Raw genomic sequence first — 19,310 nt, 5'->3', positions numbered from 1 at the left:
CTTTTAAACAAGGAGAAGGAACAAAAAGGATAAAAAAAAAAAAACAAAAACTGAATCAACTTAATTGCTTGAGAAAGGAAAAAAGAATGAGAAAAAGCAAAGGAAAATCATGGTAAATACAATGTATAAAGTTATATGGAAGAAATACATCCAAATCTATTTCTTTTTTTTAATTTATCTTTAATTTACATACAGTAAAATTTGTTCATTGGTGTACAGTTATATGAGTTTTGACAAATGCATACAGTCATGTAACCATGACCACAATTAAAAAACAAAACAGGGAGAGTGACGCCAGCATCATGGCAGAGTGAGCTCTTCCCTTATACTCTCCCCACTAAGATACAACAAGGACATTCATAAACCCACAGAGGACATCCACAGAACAAAAAGGACATCTGAGAGATCCACATAGCCATCTGAAGGTGGAGGTGCTGGACACCCCAAGAGGCAGCGGAAGAGGTAAGGGGATCTCCTCTCCCTCCCCGAATGGCATCGATCTAGGGCATGGGACCGCACATGGCTCTGAGAGGAGTAGGGGAGGAACTAGCCCTCTGCAGAAACACCTTCGCTCTCAGAGTTGCCTCCCAGACCCTGGGAACACTCCACACTGAGGAGGCTAAGCAATTACTTGCAGGGGTGTCTTCTCCAAGCTGAGCAGCCTAGGAGGGCAGACAGTGAGTGCAGAGTGGGAGCACTCCTGGGATCAGACATGAGAAAGAACGCTTCTCCTCTCACCTGGCTCACCAGCTTGGCCAGTCAGCCAGATCAAGGGACACCTGCCAGAGCACCTGCGTGCCTATGTGTGCAAAGCAGCAATGGCCAGTGGGAAAACGCAGATGGTCCCTGTCAGCATAGCTTCCAAAGGACAGGAATAGCTGCCAGGGATTGCAGTGGGCTCAGAATACACAGCTACTGCCCCCCACCCAGTGGCAGCAGGTGGAATCTGTGACAAGATACGACCACTATGTGACAGCACAAATCCACCCCATCAAATAGTACGAAAAGGTATATTAACACTCCAGAACAGAAGGAAAATGACAAGTACCCAGAAATCAATCCTAAAGTCACAGAAATTTACAATCTAAATGACAGAGAATTCAAAATAGCTATCACAGAAAAACTCAACAAGTTACAAGAAAACTCAGGAAGACAGTTCAATGAAATCAGGAATAAAATTAACGAACAGAGGGAATTCTTCACAAAAGAGATTGAAACTGTTAAAAAAAAAACAAATCAGAAATGTTGGAGATGAAAAACACAATGAATGAGATAAAGAAAAATCTGGAGTCCTTAAATAACAGAGTTGATATTATGGAGGACAGAATTAGTAATTTAGAGGACAGAAATGCTTCAGATGGAGGAGGAGAGAGAACTAAGACTAAAAAGAAATGAAGAAATTCTCCAAGAAATATCTGACTCAACTAGGAAATGCAACATAAAGATTATAGGTATTCCAGAGGGAAAAGAGAGGGAGCAAGGAGCAGAAAACTTGTTCAAAGAACTAATAGCTGAGAACTTCCCAAACCTGGGGAAGGAGCTGGAATTCAAGTAAATGAAGCCAATAGAACTCCTAATTGCATCAATGTAAAAAGACCCTCTCTAAGGCATATATTAGTAAAATTGGCAAAAGTCAATGACTAAGAAAAAGTATTAAGGGCAGCAAGGCAGAAGAAAATAACCTACAATGGAACCCCTATCAGGCTTTCAGCAGATTTCTCAGCAGAAACCTTACAGGCTAGGAGAGAGTGGAATGATATACTCAAAATTCTGAAAGAACAAAATCTTCAGCCAAGAATACTCTATCCAGCAAAAATATCATTCAGATATGATGGAGAAATAAAAACTTTCCCAGATAAACAAAAGCTGAGGGAGTTCATCACCACAAGACCTCCCCTACAAGAAATTCTCAAGAAGGCCCTCATACCTGGAAAAAAAAAAAAAAGGGTATACAAAGCCTAGAGCAAGGAGATAAATAGAAAGACAAAATCAGAAAACTGAAGCCCTCTATCAGAACAGGTTAGCAAACACTTAATTATAACAGTAAAGACAAAGGAAGGAAAACAAAAAATAACTATAATCACTTCATTTTAACCACAAATTCACAATACAAAATGGAATAAGTTGTGACAACAATAAGAGATGGGGAAGAGGAAAGGGATAGAACCTGCTTAGACAAAGGAAATAAGAGGCTATCGGAAAATGGACTATCTCATCCACGAGATTTTTTATACAAACCTCACAGTAAAGACTAAACAAAAAGTCGGAACAGAGACACAAATGATAAATAAAGAGAAAACTGAGAAAACCATCATAGAGAACCACCAAACTCAATTGGCAGTCGGAAACACACAGGATGAAAAACAAGGGAAATACAGAACAACTGGAAAGCAAGTGATAAAATGGCAGTATTAAGTCCTAATATATCAATAATCACTCTAAATGTAAATGTATTTAATTCTCCAATCAAAAGACATAGAGTGGCTGGATGGATTAAAAACCAAACCCCAACAATATGCTGCCTCCAGGAAACACATCTCAGCTTTAAAGACAAACACAGGCTCAGAGTAAAGGGATGGAAGACGATACTCCAAGCTAATGGCAAACAAAAGACAGCAGGTGTTGCCATATTTATTTCAGACAAAGCAGACTTCAAGATAAAAAAGGCAAGGGAGACAAAGAAGAGCAGTATATAATGGTAAAAGGGACACTCCACCAAGAGGACATAACACTTATATAGGCACCTAACACAGGAGCACCAAAGTATATAAAGAAACTATTAACAGACCTAAAAGGAGAAATTAAAAGCAACACAATAAAAATAGGGGACCTCAACACCCCACTTACATCAATGGATAGATCATCTAGACATAAAGTCAACAAGGAAAATAGTGGATTAAATGAAAAACTAGACCAGATGGACTTAATAGGTATATATAGAACACTCCACTGAAAAACAGCAGAATACACATTCTTCTCAAGTGCACATGGAACATTCTCAAAGATAGACCATGTGCTGGGAAACAAGGCAAGCCTCAATAAATTTAAGAAGATTGAAATCATATCAAGAATCTTTTCCAGCCATAATGCTATGAAACTAGAAATCAACTACAAGAAAAAAGCTGGGAAAGTGACAAAGATGTGGAGACTAAACAACATGCTACTGAACAACAAATGGATCATCCAAAGCAATTAAAAGAGAAATCAAAAAATATCTGGAGACAAATGAAAATGAAAATACACCATACTGACTGGTATGAGATACAGCAAAAGCTGTCCTAAGAGGGAAATTCATAGTAACACAGGTTCACCTTAACAAATAAGAAAAATCTCCAATAAACAATCTTAAACTACACCTAACAGAACAAGACAAAGAACAAACAAAGCCCAAAGTCAGCAGAAGGAGGGAAATAATAAAAATTAGAGCAGAAATAAATGAAATTGAAACCAAAAAAGCAGTAGAAAGAATCAATGAAACTAAGAGATTTTTCTTTGAGAAGATAAACAAAATTGACAAACCCTTAGCCAGACTCACTAAGAAAAAAAGAGAGAAGACTCAAGTAAATACAATTAGAAATGAAAGAAGAGAAATTACAACAGATACCACAGAAATACAAAGGATTACAAGAGAATACTATGAAAAACTATATGCCAACAAATTGGACAATCTGGAAGAAATGGATAAATTCCTAGACTCATACAACCTCCCAAAACTGAATCAAGACGAAATAGAGAGGGCCGGCCCCATGGCTTAGTGGTTAAGTGCACGCGCTCCACTGCTGGCATCCTGGGTTCGGATCCCAGGAGCGCACCGACGCACCGCTTCTCCGGCCATGCTGAGGCCGCGTCCCACGTACAGCAACTAGAAGGATGTGCAGCTATGACATACAACTATGTACTGGGTCTTTGGGGGAAAAAATAAATAAGTAAAAAAATATATATATATAAAAAATAAGAAGAAATAGAGAATCTGAATAGTAAATCATAAGAGATTGAAACAGTAATCAAAAACCTCCCAAAAAACAAAAGTCCAGGACCAGATGGCTTCTCTGAAGAATTCTACCAAACATTCAAAGAAGATTTAATACCTATCCTTCTCAAACTATTCCAAAAAATTGAACACAAAAGATGGAACACTTCCTAACACATTCTACAAGGCCAACATCACCCTGATCCCAAAGCCAGACAAGGACAACACAAACAAGGAAAATTACAGGCCAATATCACTGATGAACATAGATGCAAAAGTCCTCAACAAAGTACTGGCAAACCAAACACAGCAATACATTAAAAGGATCATATACCATGATCAATTGAGATTTATATCAGGGATGCAGGGATGGTTCAACATCCACAAATCAATCAATGTTATACATCACATTAACAAATTGAGGAATAAAAACCACATGATCATCTCAATAGAGGCAGAGAAAGCATTTGACAAGATCCAACATCAATTTATGATTAAAAACTCTCAACAAAATGGGTATAGAAGGAAAGTACCTTAACATAATAAAGGCCGTATATGACAAACCCAAAGCCAATATCATACTCAATGGGGAAAAATGGAAAGCCATCCCTGTGAGAACAGGAACAAGACAAGGATGCCCACTCTTGCCACTCCTATTCAACATAGTACTGGAGGTTTTGGCCAGAGTGATTAGACAAGAAAAAGAAACAAAAGAAATCCAAATGGGCAATGACGAAGTAAAATTCTTGCTGTTTGCAGATGACGTGATTTTATATGTATAAAACCCTAAAAAAATCTATCAAAAACTATTAGAAATAATCAACAACTACAGCAAAGTTTCAGGGCACAAAATCAACTTACAAAAATCAGGTGCAATTGCTATATTCTAATAATGAACTAACAGAAAGAGAAGTCAAGAATACAATCCCATGTACAATCACAACAAAAAGAATAAAATATCTAGGAATAAATTTAACCAAGGAGGTGAAAGACCTATACAATGAAAACTGTAAGACATTATTGAAAGAAATTGATGTTGACATCAAGAAATGGAAAGATACTCCATGCACGTGTATTGGAAGAATAAACATAGTTAAGTTGTCCGTACTGCCTAAAGCAATGTACAGATTCAATGCAATCTCAATCAGAATCCCAATGACATTCTTCCCAGAAATAGAACAAAGAATCCTAAAATTCATATTGGGCAAGAAAAGACTCTGAATAGCTAAAGCAATCCTGAGAAAAACGAACAAAGCTGGAGGCATTACAATCCCTGACTTCAAAATATACTACAAAGCTATAGTAATCAAAACAGCATAGTACTGGTATAAAAACAAACACACAGATCAATGGAACAGAATTGAAAGCCCAGAAATAAAACCACATATCTATAGACAGCTAATCTTCAACAAAGGAGCTAAGAACATACAATGGAGAAAGGAATGTATCTTCAATAAACGGTGCTGGGAAAACTCGACAGCCCCACGCAAAAGAATGAAAGTAGACCATTATCTTCTGCCATACACAAAAATTAACTCAAAATGGATTAAAGACTTGAAGGTAAGACGTGAAACCATAAAACTCCTAGAAGAAAATATAGGCAGTACACTCCTTGACATTGGTCTTAGAAGGATCTTTTTGAATACCATGTCTACTTGGGCAAGGGAAACAAAAGAAAAAATAAACAAATGGGTCTACATCAGACTAAAGAGCTTCTGCAAGGCAAAGGAAACCCAGGAACAAAATGAAAAGAAAACCCACTAACTGGGAGAAAATATTTGCAAATCATATATCCAACAAGGGGTTAATCTCCAAAATCTATAAAGAACTCATACAACTCAAAAACAAAAAAAACAAACAACCCGACCAAAACATGGGCAGAGGATATGAACACACATTTTTTCAAAGAAGATATACAGATGGCCAAAAGGCACATGAAAAGATGTTCAACATCACTAATCATCAGGGAAATGCAAATCCAAACTACACTGAGATATCAACTTACACCTATTAGAATGGCTATAATTACCAAGACAAAAAACAAAAAATGTTGGAAAGGATGTGGAGAACAGGAAACCCTCATACACTGCTGGTGGGAATGCAAAGTGGTGCAGCCTCTATGGAAAATAGTATGGAGATTTCTCAAAAAATTAAAAATAGAAATACCATATGACCCATCTATCCCACTACTGGATATTTATCCAAAGAACTTGAAATCAACAATTCAAAGAGAGTTATACACCCCTATGTTCATTGCAGCATTATTCACAATAGCCAAGACATGGAAGCAACCCAAGTGCCCAACAGCCGATGAATGGATAAAGAAGATGTGGTATATATACATATATACAATGGAATACTACTCAGCCATTAAAAACAGACAAATTTTTCCCATTTGCAACAAGAAGGATGGACCTTGAGGGTATTATGTTAAGTTAAATAAGCCAGATAGAGAAAGACAAACACCGTATGATTTCACTCATATATGGAAGATAAACAAACACATGAACAAAGAGAACAGATCTGGGGTTTCCAGAGGGGAAGGAGATTGGGGGGTGGGCATAAGGGGTAAAGGGGCACATATATATGGTGACTGACAAATAATAATGTACAACTGAAATTTCACAATGTTATAAACTATTATGACTTCAATCAAAAAAACAAAAACAGAAAAAACAAAACAGGGGCAGCCCCATGGCATAGTGGTTAAGTTTGGTGTGCTCCGTTTCTCTGGCCCAGGTTCGCGGGTTCCAATCCCAGGCACGGAAATACACTACCGGTTAGCCATGCTGTGGTGGTGACCTACATACAAAATAGAGGAAGACTGGCACAGATGTTAGCTCATGGCTAATCTTCCTCAAGCAGAAAAGGAGGAGGATTAGCAGCAGATGTTAGGTCAGGGTGAATCTTCCTTAGCAAAAAAAAAAAACAAAAAAACAGACCCATCATCCCCCAAAATTTCTTCATGCTGCCACTTTGTAGTCAATTTCTTCCCCCGTCCTCAGTCCCTGGCAACCAATGATCTGTTCTCTAAACCTATAGCTTTGCCTTTGCTAGAACGAAGGTCTATGAATGGAATTATACAATACATAGCCTTTGAGTCTGGTTTCTTTCTCTCAGCATAATGCATTTGAAATTCTTCCATGTTGTGCCTATCAATAATCTGTTCCTTTTTTATTGCCAAGTAAAATCCCATTGTAAGATGCGCCACAATTTGTTTATGCATTCACTGGTTGAGGAACATTTGAGTTGTTTCCAGATTTTTTAAGATTATCAATGAAGCTGCTATAAAGATTCACACAGAGGTTTTAGTGTAAACACAAGTTTTTCATTTCTCTCGGGTAAATACATAGGAGTGGAATTGCTGGGTCATATGGCACGCGTATGTCGAACTTCATAAGAAATTTCCAAACTGCTTTCTCAAGTGGCTATACCATTTTGCATTCTCACCAGCAATGCACGAGAGTTCTAGTTTCTCTGCATTCTCACCAGCACTTGGTATTATCAGATTTGTTACCATTGCTACTGTCACCATTCTAATGTATGTAGTGGTATCTCATTACAGTTTTAATTTGTATTTCTCTCATGACTTACGATGCTGAGCATCTTTCCAACTACTTATTTTCCATCCATATACCCTCCCTGGTACCTCAAATCTGTTAAAATCTTTTGCCCTTCTAAATCTATTTTTAATCACAATAAATATCAAACTAGTTTTTAAAAACAGTAGAGATTCTCAATCTGGATAAAATAACAAAATCCAACTGTATATTATCAAAAAGGCACCTAAACATAAGGACAGCAAAATCTTGAAAGTGAAGGGATGGAAAAATTATAGCTGGCAAATACTAACAAAAAGAAAGCTAGTATAACTATAGTAAAACCAGATGAAATTGACTTAAGGCAAAAAGCATTATTTGGGACAAAAGGGTAACTAAATAATGTGAAAAAAATTAACTATGAAAATAAGAATACTTGTAGGCATTTAATAACAGAGCCTCTATTTATATAAAGTAAAACCTGACAGAATCGCAAGGAGAAATTGATAAATCCACAATTATAATGGAAGCTTGTTATCCTGAGCTGAAAAACAATGTTGGCAAAGATATAGAGGACCAAACTTCATCAGGAAGCAAACAATCTACTGAACAAATTTAGATCCCTGCACTCAACAATTAGAGAATATACATTCTTATAAAGCAAATATAGAACATTTTGGAAAACTGATCACTTACTAGGCCACAAAGAAAATCTCCACAAATCACAAGAGTTGATATACAAAGCACATTCTATCATCACAATGTGATAAAAATAAAAAGCCACACTTGGACATTTTTAAACAATTTCTAAATAATTAGTGGGTCAAAGAAAAAAGTATAATAAAATTTACTTACAATAAAATAAAATTGAGATGATAATGAAAACACTAAAAATCAAAATATGTCGGATGAAACTAAAGGAGTAGTTACAGGAAAATATAAAACCTCAAATGGACAAAATGCGAAAAATAGAAAAGCTAAAAATCAATCAACTAATATGTAACTCAAGATGTTAGAAAAAGAACAGAATAAAACCAAAGAAAGTAAAACGTTCTTTGAAAGGAAAAATAATATAGTCTGGCATACACGATTTAAAAAAAAAAAAAGAAAGAGAAGGCACAAATAAAACAACCTTAGCAGTCAAAATGGGCAAATCGACAGATACAGTGGAGATGATGTCAGATGTGGGATTAGAATCCAGGTTCAGCCATTTATCAGCCTTGTTTGTGACTCTGAACCACAGTCTGCTTATATGTAAAATAGAGATGATATTTACTCAATGCCTAGTCACAGTGGTCACTCAGCAAATATTCCTTCTTTCTCCCTCCCCTCAACTCTCTCTCATTAGCGGTTCTGCAGAAAGAGGAGGGTAAAACAATGGAAAATGTGAGTTTTGTGAATTATTAATCTTCTTTATAGACAGTCACATTCTCTGTCAACATGAATAAGCAAAAATTGATCACAATTTGTTTTAAAATGTGTTCTTACCTGCCAAAGCATATTCTTGAGTATATAAAAGTCCACATCCAAAGCAGCCATAAATATAATTAAAGGTGAAAAATAACAATAAAGTGAAAAACTTGGTGTTCTTAGAAGAGGGTAGACAATTTGGTGCACCTAAAGTAACAAAGGCAAACAAGAAATTAGTTTGCTGCCATTTGTGGTATTAGCAATTAGGTTGATGCTATGTCAATCATCGTAATTTTAGAATACTCCAATTTCCAACTGATGAGAGATTATCTACGAGGCCAGTCCTGACTGTGTTGTGGTAGATTTCTTGATCTAAGTGTCCAAATAAGTTATATGTATAGTCCTCTATTCACCAGAGAATGGTGTGAGTTTGGGTTACATGAACATTGCTTGTGGTCAGTAATCAGTGTTTGCAAAAGTGGTACCCCTACCATTGGTGATCCCTGAGATGACTTTAGGTAGTTCACAAGATAAGTATTTTTTATTTGACTGTTAGATATTTATTATAATTTGCATTAAGAGGGAAAAGAGAAACTTGCACAGGTACTTGTGATTTCACAGATATTTGCTTAGGATTTTAAAGTCTGTCAGTGAGTCAAGAAGAGAAAAATAATATGCAGATAATAGTACAGATTGCGTATATAGGAAATAAATCATGAAGGCTGTACACAAATGAATGGAAAACACAGCAACGATGATGGAAGTGCTGTAAATATAGCCTCCTAAAAAGTTTTGGGGCCAATTAATAGTTTAATCTTCCTTGTTTAACCTCTCTGTCCCTCAGTTTTCTCATCTATAAAATGGGAATAGAGTAACTACTTCCATTGGGTTGCTGTGAGGATGAATGAATTAACTCGAGTTAATAATAAGTTAACAGAATAATAAATACTAAGCACTTAAAAGGGAGCCTGCCCATAGTAAGCACTCAAAAGATGTTAGCTAGTAGTAGTGGCTGTGTTTCAGAAGAATAACAGGAGGCTTTGACAATCCTAGCGAGGTACAAGCATTGTCTCCATTTCTAAAAATAAAAGAATGAGTGGAGACAAATGGTTATTGACCACACTGCTGTGTGTTTGAAATTGAGTTAATAAGTTAATAAATTTATGAAATTTTTCTTGTATCCATATTACATATTATATGATGCATGTTTTCCCTTTACTCTGGCAGTTAGAAAAGAGTAACCAGGCTTCATCGTGACAATAACTGCTGCCTTTTATAACTCGAGTCTCCACAGGTGTTGAAAACAATAGCACAGAAGCAGCCAGTATGTGTGCAGGGGACGGAAAAGGAGCAGGCTCCAAAGGCAGATGATGAACACAAGAATGCAATCAAATTTTCCTCACTTCCAAATTAGTGCTTTATCTTAAGCTTCTCTAATTTATGTCTCCTTTATCGTATGCTTTTTCATTTTCAAAATTTTTTATACCAGACAAATTTTTTTCAGGAGCTATTTACATTAAAAAAAAAATTCCATACATTCAGGAGGGAGGGTGGGAGTGGATCTTGTTTTTGCTCATTATTCTTTAATTTATTCTGTGATTTATTGTACGTATGTTACCTCGACAAAATTGTAGGCCAGATATCCTATCACAAATCCTGAGAGGGAAAGAATTGTCAGGACAATGACTTCAGAATTCTTCAAACACGCCCTCAGAAGTCCTAAAGAAATACATGAATGTGTTGTTTAGACTTAATGTATAGTTTCAAAGCAATTTAATATCACTTCTTTCTAGTTAATTTTAAACTTCCTCTCTGTGTCATATCATTGCAACTAATTAATTGACAGCTGTAACAAACGCTGTCTCTCAGTGTAAGACACACATAATGAGGAATGACTCCCAGCTGAATCTGGAAAATACTGAAGTTCCAACAACCTCCCATTTGCCCCACCCAGTGGCACATTAGGATCACTGTACGGATCTTACCTATGGATCTGATGATGAGAGATTATGAAAAGTCAAACCTTCTATCTACATAGTACACCTTATATTAATAATTACTCATCCTAAACTACAGCAACATATATTCTCTAGATTTCCTAAAAATCAGAAGTACTTCTGAGCTCTAACCATAGGAAAAACTGCCTTCACCAGACAAGTAACAAAAGATATTTGTTATTCTCTGTCTACATGCATCCCAGATTCTGTATTTCCTGCGTTCCAGCTATAGGTCAAGCCAAATTAGTAAATATTTATTGACTAATTTTTATGTGTAAGGCCAGAAACAGAAATGTTTCTGGAAGTATTTCTGCAGTGCGCTTTACTGCCGGAGCACTTGTCTCTACGTAATCATCAAGGGTCGAGAGCCAGGGAAACACAGTCACCAGCATCTCGTAGTACCAAAAGGGACTGAGGTCACTAAGTGAGTATTTTAAAGACTCTCGAGAAAGCAATTTCACTCCCTGATACAATGAGTAAAATTTTAATGCATGTTTGTTTCATTGTTTGTTTCTTTATAGTCTTCCTAGTTTCAGAAAGGATTTTTAAACAGCTGGCATTTTTCCCTTATTTTATTAAAAATAAAAAATTTTTAAAGATGATTAGAAACTTTTCTCTAATCAGTAGCATTGAATTATAGAATAAAACACCTGCGTTTGAATATGTTATTTTATCTGCATGAATATCATTCACCAAATCTACTGAATTCTTCATCATTGTTTAAGAGGCCCTTACTAGTGAAGCCTTTCCTAATGCCTCATTAGGGGGTGGGTGAGTGGTGCATCCTCCCTAAAGAAAAGTCACATCCAAGGCCATGATAGAATGGGTAAAGTTGATGACGTCAACTAAGCAAATTGCGAATTGGATGTCTGGGCTCTATGTGCCCTAATCGCCCTCCCCCATCTGATATTTTGGTCAAGTTAGGCCTGGCAGGCAGGCAGGCAGCAGAAGGCTCTCCCTCCTCCTCGTTACTAGAGATTCGTGGCCTCTAGAGTTATAGTGGCAACATTGCATTGTAATTATTTGTTTGCCTGTCTCCCCCATGAGAGGGCTCCTTGAGATTAAGGCCTGTCTTATTCTCCTTACACACCTTAAGGACTGTCTTTTCCTCCTTATGCCTACCACACTGCTGTGCTCAGCAAATGTCACTGAATGAACACAGTATAGATGTTACTTATAATTACATGAAGCTAGACTGACAGCATTCACTCACATCTTATCATTTCAGTGGACCCCTTCTTTTAACGTAGTTGTGATCACTTTCTGCACTGAAAAAGGTTCAGAGGGCAGAGGAAAGATGAGATTTAAGAACAACCACCTACCTCCCAAAGCAACAGTGGAACATAGAAGCGTTATGAAATGCTCCTTTCTAAAAGTATAGTCAGCTGACCTTCCGCAGAGTAAATCAGGTTTGTTGCCTTCTCTCTGAGCCCAGAAGGAAGAGTTCATTTTGCCACTGCTCTTCTTGTCCAATTTGATGAATTCACATGAGTTATTATTGACACTTTCACTACTACAGACTAACCTGCTATAATACGCAAAAAGGAGAAAATGAGACTTGGTGGGACCCAATGCATCCACATTCTTTCTACCTAAGATTGTACCACACTCAGATCTGAGCGCATTTCTTATTGCCACATTAACACCTCCTGTTCCACCCTTGCTCCAAGAATATTTTACAGAAACACTAACCGCAGTGTTTCTTCCTCACCCTGCTACATGTGTATGGGGGAGGGATTGCATTGATTTTTGCACTCACCATTATGATATGATCATGTTTGCCTTCCCCATTGGACAGTGAGTTTCTCAAGGGCCAGGGCTAAATGTTAATTTTCCTCAAGGCTGTGCACACAGTATGTGGCACAAAATAGGCTTTCCATAAATATTTCATGAACTGAACTCCCTGAGGAGGAACTCTTTCTCCATGGGTACAAGTCATGCTGGAATTCCCTTTTACTATTGCAATCCCATGACCCCTTTTTCCTCTCTCAGGCCCCTCCAAATCCAAAAGGGCAAATGGGAAATGAGGTCAAAGTGGAGTCACACCAGTTAAGATTGGGGATGGGAAGGGGGGTGAATAACCTAAAAACCAAGAAAAAGAGTAAAGTTGAGGTTTGATCATATGGTGCCTTCAAGTGAATAAGAAAAGGTCCCTCTTCCTAACAGGGTGGCTCAGCACGTGAATAACAGGCTGGATTTCAGCCCCATACCCACCCTCAGCCGGTGTCCTTGTGTAGGACATAGCCTGCATAAATCTATGTGGTGGTCCTGAGAAGGATTCATTGTTTTATTTTTCCTTGCAGCTAGCTTTAACCTAAAAATTCCTCGAGTTTCCTGAAATATTCCCAATAATATTTAGAGCTCATCTTTCGTTCTTCGTTTTATACCTGTTTGGTCTACGAGCCACAATGATTCTGGTGTGAGGCAGAGGGTGGGCCAGAAATGAGATTCAAAATGTTACATCTTCAAGTCACTTCACCTGTCCCTCAAGTGGCATCTTCAAATCCTGCTATCCCCACTTGTCATTACAGCATCACTCTCAAATGAAGTTCTCCAAACTACCAAGACCAGCAATATCTCCTGCCAAGGAGATATTGTTCAGAGCTGAAATCAAGATGATGTCTTTTATTCTCCTTACCTACCTTAAGGAGGTAGAATAATGCTCGAAATCACAAAGAATAATGCTCAGCTCTGCGTCAGTTTGCCAGGGACAGTAACTGCCAACTGATATCACACCGAAAGCCATTTCCATGCCTAATTCCTATTGGTTTCTTGACAACTTACTTTCATTCTGATTGGCTACATACATTATCCCCATCCCCAATCCAGGAGAACCTAAGTGATCCCAGTTCCAGGGAAGCTTGCGTTTCTTAATGCTCAAGCTGTGTCCATACTCCCAACTGTTTTAACTGATTTTTCTTGGCCCGACATAATAGCTGAAATGGTCTACGTAGACAGAACCTCCTCTTACAAGTTGTTTTAAATACATACTCTGTTTTTCTTTCCTCAACCCTAACCCTCTTCAACACTGCCTTGTTTCCCCTTTGACTTTTTCATTCATCCTTTCCATTGTCTCTTTTTCTACCTCTCCTTTCTTTTTAATGGGAGTTTCTCACTCCGATTTTCCTCTTTAACTCCTATTTGTGATTGGCTTTTGGTCCTTAATTTGAAGAACTAATATCACTCATTCTTCATAGGAGGACAAATGCATCCCAAATTGTGTGATGCCTAACATAAGATATTTTTGCCTCAAATCTAATCAACTAAAAACAAATACAGTGTAAACTTAAACAAACATCATTAATTTGTAGTTTACTTTCAAGGAAGTTATTTTGTGACAATGAAATTCTACTCTCTCATTCTTATCCCACACTAATCAAATCTTCTTCCCCAGGGCACCAAGGATAACACTATAGCAGTGAGATTACTAAATCTATCTTCAACCTTCTCCATCACTACATATCAAGGCACCTTTGACAAATGAAAGTCCCAATTCCTACCTGAGATGATACAGTTTCAGTTAACAGCTGTATATCTGCTCCTGACTGCAACAACCACCTTTGGCACCCACACACCATTCCCCCAAATATTTGCTTCACAACATTTTGTTGGTGATGGTTGTTATCTGGTACGGTTCTTTTAAGCCACTGGGCCCCTCCCTACCATAAATCCCAAGGACTGTGTCAAAAAAAAAAATAAGTTGTCTTATTCACAGGCTATCTCCTGAGAGACCTATTCCTTACTCTTTCCCATCCTGCCCTTACTTAACTCTGCTAGTTACCAGGTTCGCTACCCTTTCTCCCATTTTCATCTTCACCTTATCTGTACTGCTTGCCACCTTGATATCTCTCCTCAACTACACTGCCTAAGATCATTTTGAGTAATGTCCTTGCAGGTTCTATCTAATTCCCATCCTCCTGCTGTCTTCTCAGGCTCACTTGGTTCACCCAGACCCTACAGGCAAGACTCATGCAGTTTTACATTTCAAAATTCAGAGTCTCCATGGTTTTTAGAAAAACTCCCATCCCTCAAGAAAATTTGGACAAAATTCAGTCAGTTCTAGATTACATATAGACAAGAGCTAGAGATAGCACATAAATAAAATACAGAGATGATCAAATTTCTCTACATTACAATCTTTCCCATAGAGCTAAATTTTTTAAAAAGCATAATAATAAATTTATATTTCAAATTTATATTTCGGTAGAGCCAGATGAGTAGACTCTGGTAGCTTTGGGAGTTGAGGGTTGAGAGGCTGCCCAGTGTGTTTCCCCCCAACCCCATCTTCTGATAATAAACTATCCTATCCAACTGAGACAGCCACATAACACAGGTTGGTTAGTCATAGTTTCCCAACTCCCTAATACTATGCTTGGTTCAGGGATGGGCACAGGACTCAGACAGGACCAATCAGATAGTTCCTCAGCTTGATAAACATACATCTATTGGGAGAAAGCTGTTGGCTTTCCATTTGGGTTTAGCTGTGATGATGACTTCCTGGAGCAGCTGGAGGCCATCTTCCCAGTTGCACTGAGCAAGCCCACCTCAAGTCTGAAAGGTTCCATGAGGCACCACCTTAGATATCTCTGAGGCCTAACATATGACCTCACAATCCCACCTGAGATTTTATCTTTTCTCAGAGGCTATTTCTTAGTTTGAGAACTTTGTGCCATCTAGAAAGGCTAGGAATGAGAAACTATTTTATTTTCAAACCCAGCAAGTATTGGCTTCTTTATATTTCTTTTAAATTTTATTTGAAAACTGAACTGTTCCTTTTCAGCTCATCTCTCTCCTCTCACGTTTTAGTAGAAGAGGTGGCACTTGAACACTGTCTGGAAATATCCTTAACAGGATCATTGACAACAGTGTGGCCAAACTTAACACCATCACATAACAAGGGCCCCTTTTCTCCAGCTTCTAATAACATTTTCCTCTCTTTCCTTTAAACTCGTACTAATGGCCACCTAGAGGCCCTTAAAGATTCTGCTAATAATCTACTTAAGGCCTTGCAGGTTTTCACTAACTCTCTCCTCTAGGCTCTTCTGGCTTCTGCCTGCCACCCAATCCCAAAAAGGCAATGCCACATATTTTAGGGTTTCTTATGTCACTTTCTCACTTCCAAGTTCCAAAACGTGTATGTTATATATTGCAGTGTAACAAACACACAGAAAACTTAGTAGCTTAAAACAACAACAATCATTTATTTAGGTTAAATCTACAATTTTGACAAGGCTCAACAGAGGTTTGTCTCTGCTCCATACAGCGTCAGCTGCAGTGGCTCGAGTGGAGGATCCACTTCCAAGATGGCTCATTCATATGGCTGGCAAGTTGGGGATGACTGCTGGCTGGAGCTCAGCCAGGGCTGCGGGCTGGGACCTCAGTTCCTGTCCACATGGGTCTCTCCACAGGCTGGTTTCCAAGAGCGAGCATCTCAAGAGAGTTAGGCATCACCTTTTATGATCTTTTATGATCTATGGAAATCACATAGAATTACTTCCACTGTAGTCACAGTCCTGCCCAGATTCAAGAGGAGAGAACAGAGACCCACCTCTCTATGTAAGGAATGTCATGATCATACTGTCAGAAAAGCATGTGGGATAGGAGATGTGGCTATCTTGGAAAACAAAATCTATCTATCACATATTAGATCAAACACTGGGGTGGATTGTTAGCCTTTTACAATTTGGGGCATCACATTAACCTAAGTAGCAGTCTGCCTGCTTTAGCTTAATCTAGAGCAGAAGTTCGTAAAGGCTGGATCATAGGCCAGTTGTGATTCATGATAAAAGTCCCACCATAGATGGCACAATGAAAAAATACAACATAAAAGTCCCTAATAAAACAATTTATTCAACTTAAAGGGTACTTACACTGGTCATACCTTCCCTTCTTTTGTGGTGTTAAAATGTCTTTTATTAAATGATAGTGATAGCAGATAGCAGTTGTTTTCTTAATGATGTCACATCAATCTCCTCCTTTTATTTTTTTACATTTTTCCAGTCAATGAAATACAAACATCTTGGAACCACTATTTAGAAGTTACCATAACACTGAATTTAGCCTTTGATTGAGCACCTCTCAAATAATGATCTGATTTACTAGTATACACTTTGTAATTACTCTTTGCATGTTCAGAAAAAGTCATGCAGCTACCTGTGTAACAGCTCAAACTCAAAGCATAGGGCATTTTAACTCTCTTATGAATATATCTATAACGCAATGCAACAATGGGTCACAAGAAGTACTATATCTCTCAAAACATACTAAAGTTATAGATCTGTAGATATAAATCTATATTCAGATTCTCACATCAATGGAATCTTTGAAGGGAGATCCAGGGATCCCTTGGTAATCACCAGGTTCACATGCCTAAAAAGTAATATGGCATTCAAGATGAAGATCAGAAAATAGGTCAGAGAAGAAACTAGCTACACAGACATAATGCTGGATACGTGAGACGTCTCTTGGAGGAGTGGGAGTTGAAATGGGGCACTGGTACAAGCAAGATATGGAGATAGGATCCAGGAGTCATTTTTATGAAGGTGAACAAGCTATAGAAATGAATGAAGATGAGCAAATTCTATAAATAAGGGAGCACCAAAAGAGAATTCATTCAACTGCTATGTACTAACTTGCTATCTTATGGGCTCTTTAGGTATGAAGAAAAACAAGACAAAGCGCCTACCCTCAAAAAGCTCACAGTTCACATGGAGAGACAAACATGTAAACAATTAAATAGAATATTACAAGGCTATTAGCACTATGGGTGCCTCAAAGGAGGGATTAGTTCTTCCTAAAAATGGGGATAGAAAAGGTCATGGGATGGAGAATCACAGATTGCATCACTAAGGATCAGGATTGACTCTTCCCCGCCAGCTTTGTTAAGGCATAATTGAAATATAAAATTGTAAGATAGGATTGACTTTTGAGAAGTTACCACAGCTGGAGGCAAGATCAAGAAGAGGAGCTGGGTGTCTTAGTCCATTTAGGCTTCTATAACAAAAATACCATAAACCAGGTACCTTATAAACAACAAACATTTCTTTCTTACAGTTCTGGAGGCTGGGAAATCCAAGATCCTAGTGCCAGCAGATTCAGTGTCTGCTGAAAGCCCGCTTCCTAGACTAGACAGCTGTCTTTTCGCTGTAACCTCACATGGTGCAGGGGGCAAGGGAGTTGTTTAGGTCCTCTTCTCTAAAGGCCTAATCCCCATTCATAAGGGCTCTGCCCTTGTGACCTAAGCACCTCCCAAAGGCTTCACCTCCTAATACTAGCACACGGGCATTAGGTTTCAACATATGAATTTGGGGGGGACACAAACATACTCAGACCATAGCACCTGGTGAAAGAGTTAGAAAAGCAGTTTGTAAGAAAGTAAAGGAACCATAATGACACAAAAGTGCCAATATAAGGAGTTTCAAGAAGACAGCAAGTGCAAATATATTAAAAGCTACAAAAAGTTTGAAGATAAGGACTGAAAGAAGAATAAAGGAGAGAGGTTTATTTCATACTAGGGGTCTCCAGAAGTGCCTCTGTCTTATCTAGGGATCTTTGAAGTGAGATTCAGGAATCCTTCTCTAATCACCAGGACCACATGCCTGGAAAGTAATGTCATATTCAAGATCAAGACTCAGAAAATGTAGAATTAGAGTAGAAAGAACAAAAATGGCACCTGGCCTTTTCCCAAATTAACTGCAGTGCCTAAAGATAATGGACTTTTCACAGTGCATAGTATTAACAGTCCTCGGAACAAACACAGATCTCCTTCTTTGCACAACCCTATACACACCCACTGGATCTACCAGAGAGAAGAGTGAGAGTTACCCCCTGTGCTTTTGCTTATTGCTCATACATTAAAAAGATCTCAAAACTTTAAAATTTGTGAGACAAATTTAAAACAGTTATCTCAAAACCATGGTTGAGAATGTCAGCTGTCAAGGAATTACTGAATCGCTCCTTTCTTTGCCTTCCCCTCCATAAGAAAAAACTAGCTTTCAGAGCATGGCAAGGAAGAAAAAGTCATAGGAACAACGAATAAATGTGTTTGGTTTTTTTTTTAACATTTTCTTTCTATAAAACTTTTCCAGAAAGTCACAGAGTAGTAGAAGGTTCAGGGGCTTTTAGATAAACTAGAAAAAAAGACATTCCAAATCACTAATATGAAACCAACAATGATATTTAAACCTAGGAAACATAAAACAGATCAGAAGGAAAAATGGCATGGAGTCCAGTTACAATATCTGTATTGCAAACCTGCAGAATAGGGGAAATCTAAATATAAAACTAAACAGATTAGTGTACTAATTTAAAGACAGACGGAGGTTAATGATAAACAAATAAGAACGTTTACTAAGAGACTATAGCCCACCTTACAGGTGAATTGTAATTTGGATA

At 37.9% G+C, this 19,310-nt stretch overlaps 1 protein-coding gene across 1 annotated transcript in view; it reads right to left on the bottom strand.

The window, feature by feature from the left end:
* Window positions 1-12,419, bottom strand: part of SLC9C2 (solute carrier family 9 member C2 (putative)) — an 87,240-nt gene extending 74,821 nt beyond the window's left edge. The window contains exons 1-3 of the mRNA XM_058540050.1: window positions 12,239-12,419; window positions 10,538-10,638; window positions 8,998-9,126 (exon numbers count right to left, since the gene is read on the bottom strand). Of these exons, the coding sequence (XP_058396033.1) occupies window positions 8,998-9,126; window positions 10,538-10,638; window positions 12,239-12,365 (357 nt within the window). The 5' untranslated portion in view covers window positions 12,366-12,419. The remainder of the gene's footprint in view (window positions 1-8,997; window positions 9,127-10,537; window positions 10,639-12,238) is intronic.
* Between the last annotated feature and the right edge of the window lie 6,891 nt (window positions 12,420-19,310).

Source organism: Diceros bicornis, chromosome 4, assembly GCF_020826845.1.
Source record: "Diceros bicornis minor isolate mBicDic1 chromosome 4, mDicBic1.mat.cur, whole genome shotgun sequence".
Lineage (NCBI taxonomy): Eukaryota > Metazoa > Chordata > Mammalia > Perissodactyla > Rhinocerotidae > Diceros > Diceros bicornis.
This window is presented reverse-complemented; position numbering and strand designations above follow the sequence as displayed.